Raw genomic sequence first — 19,452 nt, 5'->3', positions numbered from 1 at the left:
TTGATGCATAAGTGACATTAAGATAAGAAGTAGATATAACCCATTTTTTTCACGCTTAATTTACCAGTAATTGCAGAATACCACCATCATCACCATGTTTGTAAAAGGTAACATTCCTTTGCAGGTGTTTGGTCCTTGGAGAGTCTTATGGAGCCCCTGTTGTGTATCACAGAGGATTGTTCCTCTGTAGCCGCCCGGCTTGCTGTGTCAGCGCTGGGCACCATCCTGCCCCAGCTTCTTCACAGTTACCATGGTGATGCCGCCATCAAGGGTCTCCTCAAACTGCTGCAGGTCAAGGACAACTCCTACTGGCTTGTCAAGGTCAGGTTATGTTATGATTGTTACTGTTGTAGTTTGTATTAGAATTGCACTTTTTTTAAATGTGCTGACACCAATTAAACTGGGAAAAACATATACATGATTTTGTTAACAAAATTGATATGATACTCACAGATAAAACACAAATAACACACCATTCTAAACACAGTTGTCAGAGTACTAAACCAGTTGACACAGTATTAAAAACAGTCATCACAGTGCTTAAAACAAATGACACTGTACTAAAGCAGTTGATACAGTACTTGGGAAGTCTGGTTTTAGGTACCTGCACACTGAAATTGGATTTTAATGAAAATAAATGAATCTACATATTCCTGTGTGGTAGTGAGTAAATGAATGTCCATTTAAAGGGACTTCTACACGTTTGAAAGGGTCATAAATTGAGAAAATAAACAGAAATGTGGAATGTGAGCAATGCTTGTAACAATGATAAAACTTAATCTAAAGTTATCAGCTTTTTAAAATTTGAAAAGTGTTATTTATGCCATTGAGAATTGTGAACGTTTCCTTTTCAGAATGTATCTGTATATCATTATGGCCTTGTATTTTTTAGCTCCACTGGCTGAAGGCCATGGAGCTTATGTCGTCACAGATTGTCCGTCGTGAGTGCGTGCGTGCGTGCGTGCGTGCGTGCGTAAACTTTTACTTTAAACGACATCTCCTCTGAAACTGATAAGCGGATTTTGACAAAACTTCACAGGAATGTTCCTTTGGTGGTCCTTTACCAAAATTGCTCAAATGGTTCCGGTCCATTGCACAATATGGCCGCCAGAGCTAAAAATAGCAAAATCTTTAAACGACATCTCCTCTGAAACGGTTCGTCAGATTTTGATGAAACTTGACAGTAATGTTCCTTGGGTGGTCCTTTATTAAAATTGCTCAAATGGTTCTGGTCCATTGCACAATTTGGCCGCCACAGCTAAAAATAGCAAAATCTTTAAACGACATCTCCTCTGAAACGGATAGGCAGATTTTGATGAAACTTGACAGAATTGTTCCTTGGGTGGTCCTTAACCAAAATTGCTCAAATGGTTCCGGTCCGCTGCACAACATGGCTGCCAGGGCAAAAAAATAGAAAAACCTTTAAAGAACATCTCAGAAACCGATGATCAGATTTTGATGAAACTTAACAGAAATGTTCCTTGGATGGTCCTTTACCAAAATTGCTCAAATGGTTCCGGTCCATTGCACAATATGGCCGCCAGAGCTAAAAATAGCAAAATCTTTAAACGACATCTCCTCTGAAACGGTTCGGCAGATTTTGATGAAACTTGACAGTAATGTTCCTTGGGTGGTCCTTTATTAAAATTGCTCAAATGGTTCTGGTCCATTGCACAATATGGCCGCCACAGCTAAAAATAGCAAAATCTTTAAACGACATCTCCTCTGAAACGGATAGGCAGATTTTGATGAAACTTGACAGAATTGTTCCTTGGGTGGTCCTTAACCAAAATTTGTTAAATGGTTCCAGTCCACTGCACACCATGGCTGCCAGAGCTAAAAAATAAAAAAAACTTTATATGACTTGTCGTCGAAACCGATGACCTTTTTTCGATAAAACTTGACAGAAATGTTTGTTTGGTGGTCCTTTACTCAAATTGCCCAAATCATTTCGGTCCACTGCACAACATGGCAGCCAGAGCTATTAAAGTAAAAATTTTTTTTAAATAACTCCTCAAAAATTGATGATTGTATTTCTATGAAACTTGACGAAAATGTTCGTTAGGTGGTCTTTGCTTGAACCTTTTGGCCAGTGGAGCACAGGCACTGATGTGCCTCTTGTTAGTGTTGTCCCCTCTATTAAGTGTGCGGTGATTGTTACAGGTGGAAGTTCTGGAGCTTGTACAGGGTTTGGATTTCAAGGTGGTCCGACACCTTGAGTCAACGCACGGTCCCCCCAGTCAGCAGGCTTACCTCGGGGTAAGGCAGCGGTAGTAAGAGGCAATGCTTAATGCTTGTTTTCTATGAAAAATCTCTTAATATTAACATTTATTATTTGACCTTATTCGATTGGTAAAAATGTGTTTCATGTATTTATATATTTAACATTTCTGATTGTCAGAGAATAATTGAATAAAGAAACATTGGGTTGGTTGTTCAGAACTTTGTTAAAGTTAAACATGTGATTAAAGACATGGTTGTTAACATTTAAGTGTAAAATATTTGGTGATGTGCTCACATATTTTAAAATACACACGATCAATTGAAACAGTTGTCTCAAATGTTATAACAAATAAAGGAGATCACAAGTGTATCACCTTTATTTCAGGGCTTTTTCTATAGTACCCACAGGTCCGACTATCGGAGTCATTCCCAAAGCAAAATCTAAGATATTTTTCCCAATCTTCAGAAAAAATCCCAATAAAAAAAAATAATTTTTTTTTAGAAATTCTTTTTACCTGTATTGGTTCATTTTTAACATCCTAAGAAATCATTGATTTTCATCACATTCAGAGATCAGTATGAAATATTATTTGTCATTTATTGCAATAGATATTTACACCCAAGGATTGATATTTCAGCCATTTTGGGTCTTTAAAGGGAAATAAACTTATATTAAATCATTTCCTAATTCGCAGGAGACTAGACAGCTTTTTCTTTTAACCGTAAAATTTCCCAATTTCGGCATTTTCATGACGCAAAATTTCCCAAAATGACTAGGGTCTTTTTTCCAAAAAGGGCAGAAAAAGCCCTGAACTTTCAGTGAAGTAACAATTTGAAAGTTGACATGATGAGGATAACAACATTGTCAACTTTAATAAAGTTCTGAACAAATAGCCAAATGTTTCAATGTATTTGTTGGCATGACATCCATGATGAAAACATTCATTAAGTTTTCAGATATACGTTTAAGTCATGTTGAGGTCACACTTAATAATTTGTTGTGGCTTTTCCTGACTGACTGACAACAATATCTAAAATGAGTTAAACACTATGCTGCATTAAAATGAACAAAATAAAAATTGCTTCAACCAAAAAAATAATACAAAAACCTACCCATCTATCCATACCTTAGAATGTGGTTTGGGAAACAGCAAAGCAAATTGTTCATTAATTGTGGCCTTTCCATGTTTCAGAGTATTCGGTTCCAGGACCACATTCTGGAAGAGCTGGTATATGTTTATGTCTGGGATGAGGATGGAAGAGTTCGCAGGGCGGCCGCCAACACCATCATCAAGTATGTTAACTTGCTTATCAATATATATATATATATATATATATATATATATATATATATAATTATATGCTATAATGAGGATCATTGTGATTTAGTAGTACATGTGTTTGATTCACACACAAGAGGCTGTGGGTTTGATCCCCATCAGGGGTACTTTCTCATGGCTTCTCAAAATGGACACCATTACTGGTTTCTATCCAAAAACTGACTCAATTATAATTTATATTATAAGTATCTTCCATGGCCGAGAGTGTAAGATAGGTTCATTCCGACCGGGGCGTAGGGTGTTTTGCGGAAACGAGGTTTACCGAGTTTCTGCAAAACACCCTGCGCGAGGGTAGGGATGAACCTATCTTACATGAGCGGCTATGGTAGATGTTTTTTCTCCCACCTCAGTTAAACAAAATTAGGTAAAAATGTATTTTTCATGGAACTCTTTTGTGCTTAGTGAAAATAATTGCGTATAAATATGCGATAATTCGTGGTTGTCATGGATATGCGCGTACTGATTCAGATGATGTTAATAGTCAAATCGATCTTTAAATAGTTCTAATGAGAGTGAAGCATTATTTCTTGAAAGGTGCGTGAAAACTGTTTAATTGTGACATTTGAAGCGAGAAATATTTAATTAGCGTTCTAAATATTGCCACAAGACAAGGTTTCCATGATGCTACAGACAACAGTCTTCAACAAGGGAGGTAACTACAATGTGGTGACCATATAAAAGGAGTTCCATACGGCATTTTATCTTCGCCCGTGGGCAAGATAAGAATTTCTAGCATGGTTAAATTATTGGATCTACTTATCTGAGGTGGGAGAAAATATCTTGCGTCACAAGCAAGCTAAAAAAAGTTAGTATAAACTAATATAATGAAATTATTCAATCTATGTACTTATAGTAAGGTAATTTCTTTAAGCTTATGTTATCCTAAATTAGAACTTTAACTGAACTTATTGATATTTTACTATTTTGTCATATTAATATTTAGGCGACTATAAATTAATTGCTTGATTATCATCCCTGCCTGCCCCCTCTTTATCCCACTGCCCCTTAAATTTTATTCACTCAAATCAAAAAGTTGAAGTAGCGTCTGGATTTGCATATTGGTCCGGTATGTTTGTTCATAAGAGGCTCTTATTATGAGTTTCATGTATATTTTAGACTGGTGGAGCAGCTGTTTTTCCCTGTAGACTATCCTCATCAGGATCCTGTGATAGCGGTTGCCAGGGACAATGTTAACCACTTTCTGTCTCCCATAATGCACGACTGGTGTCTGCAGCCTCCGCCATGTGTGCAGGGATTGGTCAGTCAGTATCATGTGACCCCTGGACTGGTTGTGCAATCAAGCGTGGAAAGTGCCCTCTCTAGGATTGTGACAGCTTTACTAAGAAAGCTAAACATGGCACAGACAAAACACCAGAGGGTAAGCTTAGTAGCAGTAATAATGTTCTCAATATCTGTTTCAAACTAGTGATTTTCGAAAATTTGTATTCTCACATAATGTTATTTCGGAAATGATGTCGTGATGAAATTGTGTCCCAGCCCTGTGCACACTGACGTTTGATTAGGAACTGAGTGCGAGGTTAAATTCAAAACAGTGAAAACAAGAGATGTTTGTCAAACATTATGCCCCCTGAGCGCCAAGTTGCCAGAAATATTTGGACAATTGAATGAAATATGCATGGACTGAAATGACAGCTGATTTGTCATTGGATGCATATGAGGCAGGTCATCTACTGGTCATACCTAATCTTCATGTCAAGTTTGATGACCATAGGTCCGGGAATTGTTGAGTTATCACTCGGACAAGCTTTGGTCTTCCAACAGACCGACCGACATGTGCAAAGCAATTATATAACCCCTCTGCTTCGAAGGGGGGCATAATTAAACTAGATGTTCACTGAAAACTGATACTTCAACTCATGCATTTAGTGACATATAAATTTCTACTGTCTACTATATAAGAAAATAAAATATGGACAATCAGAAAACCTTTTTTCAGCTTACAGTCACACTGACCTTGACCTTTGACCCACTGACCTCAAAATCAATAGGGTTCATCTGCTGGTCATGACCAATAAGCCTACCTAGTATGAGGTCCCTGGGTCAAAGCGTTCTCAAGTTATTGATCGGAAACCGTTTTTCATGTTAAGGTCACACTGACCTTGACCTTTGACCCACTGACCTCAAAATCAATAGGGTTCATCTGCTGGTCATGACCAATACACCTACCAAGTATGAGGTCCCTGGGTCAAAGCGTTCTCAAGTTATTGATCGGAAACCGTTTTTCATGTAAAGGTCACACTGACCTTGACCTTTGACCCACTGACCTCAAAATCAATAGGGTTCATCTGCTGGTGATGACCAATACACCTACCAAGTATGAGGTTCCTGGGTCAAAGCGTTCTCAAGTTATTGATCGGAAACCGTTTTTCATGTAAAGGTCACACTGACCTTGACCTTTGACCCACTGACCTCAAAATCAATAGGGTTCATCTGCTGGTGATGACCAATACACATACCAAGTATGAGGTCCCTCGGTCAAAGCGTTCTCAAGTTATTGATCGGAAACCATTTGGTATTCCGACCGACCGACCGACAGACCGACCGACCGACCGACCGACCGACCGACCGACATGTGCAAAACAATATACCCCACTTTTTTCAAAAGGGGGCATAATAAATTGATTTCACTGTTAAATCTCTATAAACCATGGTAAAGTGTATAATAAAATTTAAGATTTGTCAAATAGATGTTATACAAAGTATAATAAGATTGATTTGAAGAAGCGTAAGTTAAGGTTTGCTTTTAAGGTCATTGTTGATCATCATAATGGGTGATAAGAAAATGGAACTTGTTCGTTTCATCCTTTGTTCAAGACATCAGAAATACCCCAATGCTAATCCCATGATAAAGACATCAGGGCTATTCCATTTAAACATATAACCCCCAGGGGAGGGAGGCAACTTTGAATTATTGCCATCCCCCAACCGAAGCAAATTTACCCTTTTGGTGTCCAAATTAGCAAAAAAAGACATCCACCCATATTCTATTTAAATAATTGCCTACCCCCAGGGGGTTATATGTTTTACTGGAATAGCCCTCAGATGGAACATGGTACTATTACCTTTTTTAAGATAACAGATTGACCATGGTACTAGTTTAACACAATAACATGATTGTGTTAATCATGTGTTTGTATCTCCTGCAAGGCTGGTTGTATCCAGTGCCTGTGTGCCCTGTCTGAACGCTACCTGACCTCTGTGTACCCCCATGCCTGGGGTTGCGCTGTCCACTCCCCCCTCTGGCCCAGGGAAACAGCCACAGGATACAAAAGACCACCCAATAGAACACTCAGTGCCTCCAGGTATAGTGTGTTTAATGAAAAGATGGTATTCATTGTTTCATCATTAATTACACAGATTATATTTTTCTTCATTACCATGTTATGTTTCATAGTTAAAATTTAAAATGAATGTGTATGAGCATAGTTTGTCATCGGTAAATTTGCCTTTCTGTTGAGTTTAACACTTCATTAATTTTGCTTTGAAATCTGCCTTTTGCAGCACTTTTAGCCTAGAGGAGCTGACCAACAGTTCTGGAGGTGGCCCGCTGCCCACTGTATTGGCCCTGTTGACTTCCACTGCCGTGACCCTTGACCTTGCCACACACCAACATGCCCTCCAGCTGGCTGGTAACCTCATAGCAGGTTAGTAGTTATTATATGCCAAGAGTTCAAAGTACTGACTAATAGGTTTTTAAGGCGGGCCCCTTCCCACTGTATTATCACTGTTGACCTTCACTTCTATGACCCTTGACATCACCACCCACCAGCATGCACTCCAGCAGCTGGCAACCTCATTGCAGGTTAGAAGTGTTTGTATGCCAAGCACTAAAAGTATTAACCAACAGTTTTGAAGGTGGCGGCATGCCCACTGTATTGGCTCTGTGGACCTGAACGGCCATGACCCTTGACCTCACCACCCACCAACATGCCCTCCAGCTGACTTGCAACCTCATTGCAGGTTAATAGTGTTTGTATGCCTACAACTAAAAGTACTAACCAACAGTTTTGAATGTGGCCGCATGCCCACTGTATTGGCTCTTCGGACCTTTTTGGCCTTAACTCTTGACCTTGCCATTCACCAACATTGCAGGTTAGTAGGGTTTGTATGCCAAGCACCTTCTTACCTCCACATGTGTGAGCAGGTTTTTGAAGTGTTGGTATTTCCAATATTGTAGAAGTTGATGAACAATTTTTGAGGAGGGCTTTTAGATTAGCATACTGGGTGCAGTGAAGCAGTTTGTATTTGTGTTCAGATATGTATCATTAAATAATTCTTTAGGTTTTTAGCCGGATTTTTCATCGAAAAATTATGGGTTATAGAATGGCGAAAACCGGGCGGGCGGGCGGACTGGCGGGCGTTTGGGCGTCTTTTAGGCGGGCGGGCGTTAACAATTTTGCGTTAAAGTTTTCATTTTATGTAATAAAATTAAGAGTTTTTATCCAATGGTAATCAAACTTCATACAATGGTAGAGCATAATGAGAGGAAGTGCAGTGTACAATAACCATAACTCTATTCTTGCTTATTACTGAGTTATTGCCCCTTGTTACTTTTTTTTGTCCAGAGTATAACTTGAAAAGTACTGGATGGTATTCATTGGAACTTCATACAATGGTAATGCACTGTGAGAGGAAGTGCATTGTTCAAGAACCATAACTCTACTTAAATTAATTACTGTGTTATTGCCCTTTTATTTGTTTTTCTTTTTGCTGTCAAATTTTTTTTCCAGACATTAACTTGCAAACTACTAGATGGAATTTATTAAAACTTCATACAATGGTAAAGCACAATGAAAAGAAGTGAAGTGCACAAGAACCATAACTCTATTTCAGCTCATTACAGAGTTACTGCCCTTTGTTACTTTTTTCTTGTCCGGAGCATAACATAGAATGGGATTTAATAAAACTTCATACAGTGATAGATCATAATGAAAGGGAGTGCAGTGTACAGGAACTGCAATTCTATTTCAGCTTATTACATAGTTAGTGCCCTTTGTTACTTTTTCTTGTCCGGAGCATAACTTGAAAACTATTAGATGGAATTTAATAAAACTTCATACAGTGATAGATCATAATGAGAGGGAGTGCAGTGTACAGGAACCACAATTCTATTTCAGCTAATTACAGAGTTACTGCCCTTTGTTACCTTTTTCTTGTATGGAGCATAACTTGAACACTATTGGATGGAATTTAATAAAACTTCATACAGTGATAGATCATAATGAGAGGAAGTGTAATGTACAGGAACCGCAATTCTTTTTCAGCCAATTACAGAGTTATTGCCCTTTGTTACCTTTTTCTTGTATGGAGCATAACTTGAACACTATTGGATGGAATTTAATAAAACTTCATACAGTGATAGATCATAATGAGAGGGAGTGCAGTGTACAGGAATTGCAATTCTATTTCAGATAATTACAGAGTTACTGCCTTAGGAGAAAGAATTCCATGGCCATAAAAATTCATTTATTTTTGTCAAATCTTTATGAAACTTGCTCAGAATGTTTGTCTACTTGTTGTCTTAAACATTTGTGAATATGGGTCACCTCAGATCAAAAACTAGGTCACTAGGTCAAATCTTAGGAAATATTTTCCTGATGTCATATTTTTTTTTTTTAAATCATGAAACTTTTACATTTTTTTTTCTCCAGGACACCTTAGTAACATTTAAGTATAATAGATTTTTAAGAAACTTTTACATTTTTTTCTCCAGAATATCATAGTCACATTAAAGTATAATAGAATTTAAGCATAAATTACAGTTTTTTCCTGCAGGATATTGATATATTTTTTTTTTCAATTTTCATGACATTTGGTTACTTTACATACATACACAGTATAAATATGGGTCTTTATGGTTATACTAAAATACTAGGTCACTAGCTCAAATCCTCTGTTTGCAAAATTGCATCGTCAAATAAAAATCCGGCTTTAATGCGGGGTAGCCGTATTGGCGTCTTGTTCATAATTATTTAGCTAACTTTGTAAAGATTTTATGGAAGATTATGCATATTTAAAATATACTTGAGAAATAAATTATTATTAAGTGTCCTTTAAATCAGGCATTTGTTGAAAGCATCAGTTTATTTACCTAGATTCTTCTGTTTAACAGGAAGTGCTTATAGAAGTCTTCGTAGCCAGGAGCATGAACACACCAAGCCAGACAGCCAATCAGAAGAGGGTGTGTGGCCTGCATTGGCCAATCGGCTGCTAGTGCCTCTTATTGACCATCTGCTCACTCATGTTGCCAGGTACGATACACAAGATTTATTTCTCTGAAACGTTCAACTAATGTTGAATGAAATTATGAGTTGAGTATTATATAGAGTGTTACATTGATTTAAGTCAATAAAATTATGAAATTGTATACTGAATAAATGTAAATTTCTACCTTTCAACTATTCAAGCACTTAATACTGTAGTATTCCATTATTATAAGTCACTGTGGGTTTTTTTATACCTGATATTTGTTGAGGAAATTTTACTGTTATTTTCCAATAACAGTTTGGTATTAGCTAAAGAGACGCTCACCTGTGACAAATGGGATTAGGAAGAATGGTATTGTATATATTGGAACTTCTTTAACTAGAATATTACAGCAATTGGCAGAAATATTGTTCGTTTTATTTTAGTCTTAGACAAACATGTAGATTATGTATTTCAGGGTTCTGAATGCATTCTCCCACGTGATAGATGAACAGAGCCCGGGCCCTCCCCAGATGAAGACTGCCCTCCCCTCTCTGCCCAATGCCCCCAGCCTGAGTCCCATCAAGCGTAAAAACAAGGTGGAGAAAGACACGGGCTCGACCCCAGGCAATCCGAGCTCGGATGGGAAAGGCATGCCAAAGCCTGCACAAAAAGGTGAGCCAAGATTTTATCCATTCACACATTCACTTTTGTTGAACTTAAGTATGCTGCGAGAAGTCTTAAATATGTTATCTCTAAGAGCAATATGTATGGCTGACCATGTGTGTATTTATTTTGAGATAATTTGCAAAAATGGAAATATTTTAATCAGGAATCGATATAGATTTCTGTCACATAAACGTCCCAATTTCTGCACCATTCTTGAGCACTCCATGGCGAGAATTTAAATTTCTTCAACTTTATTACTTGCTATCCTATTCATGTTTTCGAAAATCCTGAAAAATTCCTGCATGTTTTGGGAGAGCTTATGATAAATGTTGATTAACAGTCCCTTTAAGAGAGATAATTATACATTTATATATATGTGCATAATTAATGAACTTAATGTTAACCTAGGTGTTAGATTCTGCAACTGTAGAAACTTGTACTACCATTTATTAAAGGGAAGATCTCATTCATGCACCTTGATTGATAGACTAGTAGATTGATAGACTGCTTACAATATAATAGGTGAGTTATGTTTCAAAGCCTCATTATTAATTCAGCCATTTATGGATGAATTTTATAATAAACAAAAAGGATTAATTATTTTACAGCTGAGAAAGAAAGGGATTCTGATAAGGACAAAGGGAAGAAGGATGGACTCGGGACGTTCTACACACTGCCACATTATGTCAAGTTCTACGAAACCTTGAAGGGAGCATTCTCCAACTATAAGGTAAACCAGACTGTTAGATTTAGGTATACAGTCATTACTTACTTAATAATTGAACTCTGTAATCTTGATGATCTGAAAATGACAAACTTTTTTCGAATGTGCTTGGTTTTGTTATACATTTTTTTGTATTTCACTTACTGTGAAATCATTAATGTTCGTGGGCATGAAATTTTGTGGATTGCCGAAAAAAAACAATTTCGTGGGTACTTGAATTCGTGGATTTTCATTTTTGAAAAAAAATCGAAGATGCGATCGTCCTAGATCGTCTGCATAATATCCACGCGCTGGCCCGTGATTTCCGTCTTCTACGTCACTCGGTTTATGACACTCGCTAATGTGGTACGACATGCCAATTAGTGCATATACCCATGTCACTTATCGATTTAATTGGGAATAAAGGTAATAAAAGAAGATGTACTCTGATCATAAATACAGATAGGGGAAGCCATTGAATGCCAATTAAGAATTTTGCAAACTGTGAAAACACCGAAAAGGTGCGTATATTGTCACCTTCGGTGCTTAGTAACCTTCAATGTACTAGTAATCGATTAATTATTTCATTAAATAAAAAAAATCGAGTATGGACCCTCATCACGCACATCTTGTAAACTTGGAGATTTTCATTAACAGCACACATTTAAACATGTGCTTAGAACTGTCATTTGCTGCATAAAATTGATTTGGTTCATTATTTGTTAAAGGCAGTTATAATATATTAACAGAATAATGATCGTAAGTTATACAGTGAGGCAGGTTTTAACACTGTATACTGCGACCTCTGTAAATAATATACTAGAGTATGTAGTATGTACGTAACAAGGCAATTGAAAAAGTGAATAAAGGGTTTATATCTCGTGGGATCTTGAATTCGTGGATCACCCAACCCACGAAAACCACGAACATTAATGCCCCACGAACATTAATGATTTCACAGTATATCAAATATTTATTATCTCAAAGTTTTTCCTAAGGTCCCTACGTTTTCGACAAAGCAAGTTTCAACTCCGCTAAGCTGAGGCTGAGCCTTTCTTGATGATTTAAAGGGATTAAGCTTTCTGAAAGCCAAAAAACTTCGATTTTCAAACATTAATTTTAAAAACTGTGATCTGATATTTTGTCACCAGTTTTATATTACTGGTTTCCAGATATAAACAAAAAACTTGGTTCATTCCAAGACAAAAAGTAAAATACCCTTGTCAAAACGGTCAGTCTGTGAGAGTGCAGCTTTAAGTCCGTATTGCTAGCTATGTTTCTGACTGCTATTGTGTTTACTACAGATTTCTCTGGACTTGTCAAGCACAGACAAGTTTTGCCTGTTGTTGAAGACGACCTTGACAGTGCTTTGCCAGATCCTGGAGGTGGCCACGCTTGCGGATATCGGGAAATATGCAGAGGAGTTTCTCGTGTACCTGAAGTCCTCCATCACGCTGGAGCCCACTGATACTGTGCTCTCTGTGCAGCAGGTAGGATTTGGTTGCTGGATGGAAATTGTATGATTAAAAGTATTATATAATTATTTACTTATTAGCTGGGAAATATGCTTTCATATTGAAAAAAATCCTTATTGGCTGAGGCAATAGACAGGGAAAATAATGATGTTGCAGTCAATATATGCTGCATATTTCACAGCTTATAGTTTTAAACTTATTATTACATTATAACATGATGACCATAATATATTATGACATCATAGGATAAACTATTTCGCTTCAAATCATGGAGAGTTATGTTTCCCCCATTCATGGGGAGACATATTGTTTTTACACTGTCCGTCAGTCTGTATGTCAAACTTCGTTTCCGCTCAATAACTATAGAACGCTTAGACCCAGGAACTTCATACTTGGTATGCTAGTTGTTCATGACTATTAGATGACCCCTATTGATTTTGAGATCAAAAAGTAAAAAGTCAAGTTTACCTTCAGGTAAAAAAGGATATGTTGGCGGTGACCTTAAGCTTAAAAATGGTTCCTGCTCAATAACTTAAGAAGGCTTGTACCCAGGATCTTAATACTTGGTATGATAGTTGGTCATGAGTAGTAGATGACTCCTATTGATTTTGAGATCAGAAGGTCAAAGGTCAAGGTCACCGTGACCTTGAGGTGAAGAAACGGTTTCCGCTCAATAACTAAAGAACGCTTGCACCCAGGAACTTCATACTTGGTATGCTAGTTGGTCATGACTAGTAGATGACCCCTATTGATTTTGAGATCAGTAGGTCAAAGGTCAAGGTTGCGTGACCTTGAGGTGAAGAAACGGTTGCTAAAAAACGCTTGCACCCAGGATCTTATGCAGTAGATGTAAAGGTAGTAGTGAACATCTACTGCATAAGATCCTGGTAGCAAGCGTTCTTTAGTAACCGTTTCTTCACCTCAAGGTCACGCAACCTTGACCTTTGACTACTGATCTCAAAATCAATAGGGGTCATCTACTAGTCATGATGTTTGGTACGGGTGAATAAACCAAACTTCACTGTTGGTTTGTCTCCTGTCCAAAATTACAAATTTCAAGTCCATCATTTATTTTTTCTCAGCTACGACCACACAATAGGCAAACAACCGCTTTTTCAAAAAAGTAATTTCTAGTTTATATTTATTCAGTATACAATGGAAATTATATATGGTTCAAACTTAACTTTTCTGTTTTCCAGCTGTTGAATGCACTGTTTTTCAGCTGTCAAAGGCGTTATTGTTTTTTCAAGCTGTTGAAGGCATTAATGTGTTTTCCAGCTGTTGAAGGCTTTTTTTTTTTTTTTTTACAGCTGTTGAAGGCTTTATTGTGTTTTCCAGCTGTTCAAGGCATTTTTTTGTGTTTTCCAGCTGTTGAAGGCATTATTGTGTTTTCCAGCTGTTGAAGGCATAAAAGTGTATTTCAGCTGTTGAAGGCATAAAAGTGTATTCCAGCTGTTGAAAGCATTATTGTGATTTCCATCTGTAGAAGGCATTATGGTAATTTCCAGATATAGAAGACGGTATTGTGTTTTCAGCTGTTGAAGGCGCTATTCGGAACAAACCTGTGTAGTCAGTGGGAGCAGCATTCCGCGCTCCTGGGCGGGCGGTCAAGCAGGCCAGGTGGGCGGGATGGGCTCTACCAGGGCACTTTTACGCGGCCCTACTCCCAGTTCACGCAATCACTGGCTGCTGCCACCATTAAGGCAGTCAGTCCCGACTATGAAGATACCACAGGGTGAGTCATATAGGACAGAAGTATGCTTTATGCAGAAATTGACAGGATGCTCAGTTGGATTATGTCTGCCGACGATAACTACCTACTTTGTTAAATCTATAAAGATGATATTGTATCATAGTTTATTTGCATTCATTTACTCATTTTGTGTGTGAAGGGAATGATGGGACTAGGAAATTGGTTTATTAGTTGTAAATATATATGATGGTGGTTCGGCGTCATGTCAGCTCCAGAAGGGCCTTTGATTTCTATAACACCTGTTTTTTGAGTTTTTGCACTATTTGGCTACTATAAAAATTCTGTGATATTTAGCAACAGGGCTGGCATGATAACAGTGTTTGGGGTGGCCTGATTACTGAAAGTGTGTAATTGGTCTTCTGCGTTTTTCAGAATGCTAACGTACCTGAAGAAGTGTGTTGAGAGAAAAGTGCCGGCTATCCTTAAACCCAGTAGTAAAGCTGACAAGGTAGGCTATTGTGCCAGTTATCCTTAAACCCAGCAGTAAAGCTGACAAGGTAGGCTATTGTGCCAGCTATTCTTAAACCCAGTAGTAAAGCTGACAAGGTAGGCTATTGTGCCAGTTACCCTAAAAACTAGCAGTAAAGCTGACAAGGTAGGCTACTGTGCCGGCTATCCTTAAACCCAGTAGTAAAGCTGACAAGGTAGGCTATTGTGCCAGTTACCCTAAAAACTAGCAGTAAAGCTGACAAGGTAGGCTACTGTGCCGGCTATCCTTAAACCCAGTAGTAAAGCTGACAAGGTAGGCTATTGTGCCGGCTATCCTTAAACCCAGTAGTAAAGCTGACAAGGTAGGCTATTGTGCCGGCTATCCTTAAACCCAGTAGTAAAGCTGACAAGGTAGGCTATTGTGCCTGCTATCCTTAAACCCAGTAGTAAAGCTGACAAGGTAGGCTATTGTGCCTGCTATCCTTAAACCCAGTAGTAAAGCTGACAAGGTAGGCTATTTTGCCAGTAACCCTTAAAACTAGCAGTAAAGCTGACTTTTGCACATCATGTTACATGGAAATTGCACTACCTGGGGTGGCACATGTTTAGGGATAATGGAAGCTCCGGAAAAACAATGTGTATAAGACTCAGGCTGCGCAGCAAAATGAATCACTGCATTTAATAATTAACCAGAATTTACAATATGTTTGTCATAAGCAATGCAATATAAAGCCCATTCATGATGTGTTTTCCATTTCAGACGGCGATTGCAGCATACATCCGTCTGTTTGAGCCCCTGGTGATAAAAGCCCTGAAACAATACACGGTCACCAGCTCCCTGCCTCTACAACAACAGGTAACAATAAATTTCAAGTTGAAAGCCATGATTTAAGTTTCATGATGTCATTAAATCAATTGGCTCTTTTTGTGTCGTCTGTGAAGCATTGCAGACACATAGAAACTACTTTGTCCGACGGTGTTTGAGGGGTCTGTGTGGCTACATACTTTATTTCAGATCATAAAATTTTGAATGACCTGGTGTAGTCTTCAAACTTGGTTTGCACATTGATATCATGGTCAGTAGATGACACCTTTTGATTTTGGGTTGAAAAGTCAAATGCCTCTTTAAGGGATTTTGGGGTGAAAAGTCAAATGCCTCTTTAAGGGATTTTGGGTTGAAAAGTCAAATGCCTCTTTAAGGGATTTTGGGGTGAAAAGTCAAATGCCTTTTTAAGGGATTTTGGGTTGAAAAGTCGGGATTTTGGGTTGAAAAGTCAAATGCCTCTTTAAGGGATTTTGGGGTGAAAAGTCAAATGCCTCTTTAAGGGATTTTGGGGTGAAAAGTCAAATGCCTCTTTAAGGGATTTTGGGGTGAAAAGTCAAAGTCATTGTGATTCTTATTAGACAAATTACAGGCAGTTTGAGTTCCACGACAAATTTTAAAGGACTTGGTGTATAGTCTTTAAACAATGGTTTGTACATTGGTCATGGTCAATAGATGACCCTACATATCTTCGGGCTAATCGATCAAAGGTTAAGGTCATGGTGACCTGTACTAACAAACTATGGGTGCTCCTGACAGGAGAAACATCTGATTTGCGAAATATGTTAAACTATATTTCTACCCCAGGTACTGGACCTGTTATCCCAGCTTGTCCAACTACGGGTTAACTACTGTCTGCTGGACTCGGACCAGGTCTTCATAGGCTTTGTCATCAAACAGTTTGAGTACATTGAGGAGGGGCAGATCAGGTATGACTCACATGATTAAGACATTCTTATCCATCCCATTGGATTGTTTTGCTCATACATTGTTGAAGTTTGGGGCAAATATGGGATGTAACATGTTTGGTCATTTATTCATGACATTACGATTAAGAATGATATAGCTGTTTTTTTCATAAGACTATCTTAAATATTAATTTTGTTTGACTATTTGTTTTCACAGGAAATCAGACACTTTGATCCCCAATATTTTCAACTTCCTGGTGATGTTATCGTATGAGAAGTTCCACAGTAAGCCCGTGATCACCATGCCCAAGATTATACAGCTATGTGACGGCATCATGGCAAGTGGCCTTGACCCTACTACTCATGGTAGGTATTTTATCATTTCTGTTGTAATCGTTATTACCAGATGTTTGTGAGGTAGAGTGCAGATCATTTCAGCTAAATGAAAAGATAACTGATATATTATCACTTACAATTTGAAATGACACATTCAGGGGTTTTCATGTTGTCTGCGAGGTATGGTGACACATATTTTGCCCAGCATCCAAGTTGTCAGCATCCCACCTTCATTTCTGATCAATTACTTTTTAATTATTATTACAGTCTTCAAACTTGGTATGCATGTTGGTCATGGTCAGTAGGGGACTCTTGTTGGAATCAGTAGGTCAATAGTCATGGCCATTGTGACTTGGGCAGAAATCTTGAAACATTATAACTCACTAAAACTTTACATCCGTGTGTTTACTGTCAAGTCTGGGCTAACAATGTACTCTGCATAATATACATACATGTAATAGGTTTACAATTAAAACAATATGATAATCCAGTGGAAACAAGCAGTTGTAAGACCTTTGTTGAAAAAGGCAGGACTAGAGCTACAATTATCTAACTACAGACCTGTTAGTAATCTGTCGTTTCTCTCGAAACTCATTGAAAAAGCTGCTCTCTTCAGATTCAATAGCCATGTAGATGAACACAATCTGTTACCAAAAAACCAATCTGCTTATAGACGGCACCATTCCTGTGAAACGGCGTTACTTAGACTAGTTAATGACCTTCTTGATGGTATGGAAAAGCAAGAGGTTACAGCCTTAATTGCTATTGACCTAAGCGCCGCCTTCGATACAGTAGACCATAAGATTCTACTTGAGGTTCTACAAAATCAGTATGGGATAAATGGTAGCGTATTAGCCTGGGTCGACTCGTACCTGCGCCCACGTAGTTGTTGTGTAAAAATCGGTTCTACTAAATCTAATCCACGATCTCTGGAGTGCAGTGTACCTCAAGGGAGCTGTCTCGGCCCGTGGCTTTACCTAACATACGCGGGGACTCTTTTTGATGTCATTCCACCAACTATTTCCGTCTACGGCTTTGCTGACGACCATATAGCTAGTAAACGTTTTCGGCCAACTTTAGTAACTAATGAACTTACTGCAATAACCAAACTGGAAGAGTGTGCTGTTACCATCAACAACTGGATGAACACAAATAAACTAAAAATGAACACTACCAAAACAGAATTTATAATATTTGGGAGTAAAGCACAACTAAATAAATGTCGTACCACAGACATTGATATTGCTGGTGACACTATTCAAAACGTTAAGTGTATACGGTACCTAGGCGCATATTTAGACGAATGTCTTCGGTTTACCACTCATGTCAAAACAAAATGTAGATCAGCAATGTTGAACTATTTAAGAATAAAAAACATTCGCAAATATCTGACAGAGGACGCAACTAAAATTCTAGTTCTTTCATTAGTGATATCTCATTTAGATTACTGCAATTCTATTTTGTATGGTATCTCTGAGACCGAAATACAGAAATTGCAGAGAATTCAGAATATGTGCGCCAAACTTGTTTTACGTCGCAGTAAATATGACAGTTCTAAGGAATCTTTGTTCAAACTGCATTGGTTACCTGTCAAAGCTAGAATAAATTTTAAAATTTTATGTACAATGTATAATTGCTTTATTGGCAATGCTCCTGTTTATTTAACTGAACTTTTAAACAAGCCAGTGTCAACAGGACGGAATCTTAGATCTGTTAAAAATGTAGAATATTGCTTTTCAACCCCTTTTAACAAACGGAAAACTTTTAATGATAGGGGTTTCAGTACAGTAGGTCCAACGTTATGGAATAAGTTGCCTTTGTATATTAGACAGTCTCCATCTTTGGATGTTTTTAAGAAAAATCTTAAAACTCATTACTTTAGAGATTTTTACTCGTTGTTTAAATGATAACTACATTGAATGTTTTGGTGCTGTTTTTACTGAGCAATAAGTAACATTTAACTTGTGCCAACTGGTTTCATAGAACTGAATGCTTTATGTCATGAATACTCAATATTTCCTATTGCTGTTTTTTTTGTTTTTTTATTTTTTAACATGATGTTGTTTGTCTTTTACTGATGAATGTAAAGTGTATCGTATTCATTTGATGATAATGTGATTTTACATTTTATCATTTTGCATATTTTACTATGATTGTTTTATTGTAAAACGCCTTTGAATATGTTTATAGAAACAGGTGTTTAATCAAATAAAATAGTTTCAGTTTCAGTTTCAGTGATCCTGGCCCTGCTGCTAAAAGTACATGACCTGTTCATTCTAGAGGCTCCAACAAGTTGGATATCAGTAAGGACATAGAAACACAGCGAGAAGTGATTGTGCCCATGCTGCTCTAAAATATTAACATTATGTATTTCCAGCGATACCGGCCCTTCAGCCAATTGTACATGACCTGTTCCTACTACGGGGCTCCAACAAGGCTGACATCAGTAAAGAGTTAGAAACACAGAGAGAAGTGATTGTATCCATGCTGCTCAGGCTCATATCATTCCATCAGGTGAGAATATTGTGTGGTTTCTCTAGGGATAGAAATATTCGGTCAAGATGAAATTGTAATGAGTTTGTTGGT

General features: G+C 37.8%; 1 protein-coding gene across 6 annotated transcripts in view; it reads left to right on the top strand.

Annotated features, from left to right (window-relative positions):
* Positions 1-19,452, top strand: part of LOC128211359 (huntingtin-like) — a 69,555-nt gene that overhangs the window by 11,745 nt on the left and 38,358 nt on the right. For all 6 annotated transcript variants that reach the window (XM_052916066.1, XM_052916064.1, XM_052916065.1 and 3 more), the window contains exons 12-27: positions 125-321; positions 2,164-2,259; positions 3,417-3,517; positions 4,680-4,941; positions 6,732-6,886; positions 7,086-7,228; positions 9,697-9,835; positions 10,249-10,445; positions 11,048-11,169; positions 12,447-12,632; positions 14,153-14,352; positions 14,743-14,818; positions 15,560-15,655; positions 16,430-16,551; positions 16,748-16,896; positions 19,244-19,380. In XM_052916066.1, coding sequence (XP_052772026.1) covers positions 125-321; positions 2,164-2,259; positions 3,417-3,517; positions 4,680-4,941; positions 6,732-6,886; positions 7,086-7,228; positions 9,697-9,835; positions 10,249-10,445; positions 11,048-11,169; positions 12,447-12,632; positions 14,153-14,352; positions 14,743-14,818; positions 15,560-15,655; positions 16,430-16,551; positions 16,748-16,896; positions 19,244-19,380 — 2,378 coding nt within the window. The remainder of the gene's footprint in view (positions 1-124; positions 322-2,163; positions 2,260-3,416; positions 3,518-4,679; positions 4,942-6,731; positions 6,887-7,085; positions 7,229-9,696; positions 9,836-10,248; positions 10,446-11,047; positions 11,170-12,446; positions 12,633-14,152; positions 14,353-14,742; positions 14,819-15,559; positions 15,656-16,429; positions 16,552-16,747; positions 16,897-19,243; positions 19,381-19,452) is intronic.

Source organism: Mya arenaria, chromosome 12 (assembly GCF_026914265.1).
Source record: "Mya arenaria isolate MELC-2E11 chromosome 12, ASM2691426v1".
In the NCBI taxonomy this organism is placed as follows: Eukaryota; Metazoa; Mollusca; class Bivalvia; order Myida; family Myidae; genus Mya; species Mya arenaria.
The sequence above is the reverse complement of the archived record's forward strand: the minus strand, read 5'-3'. Positions and strand labels throughout refer to the sequence as shown.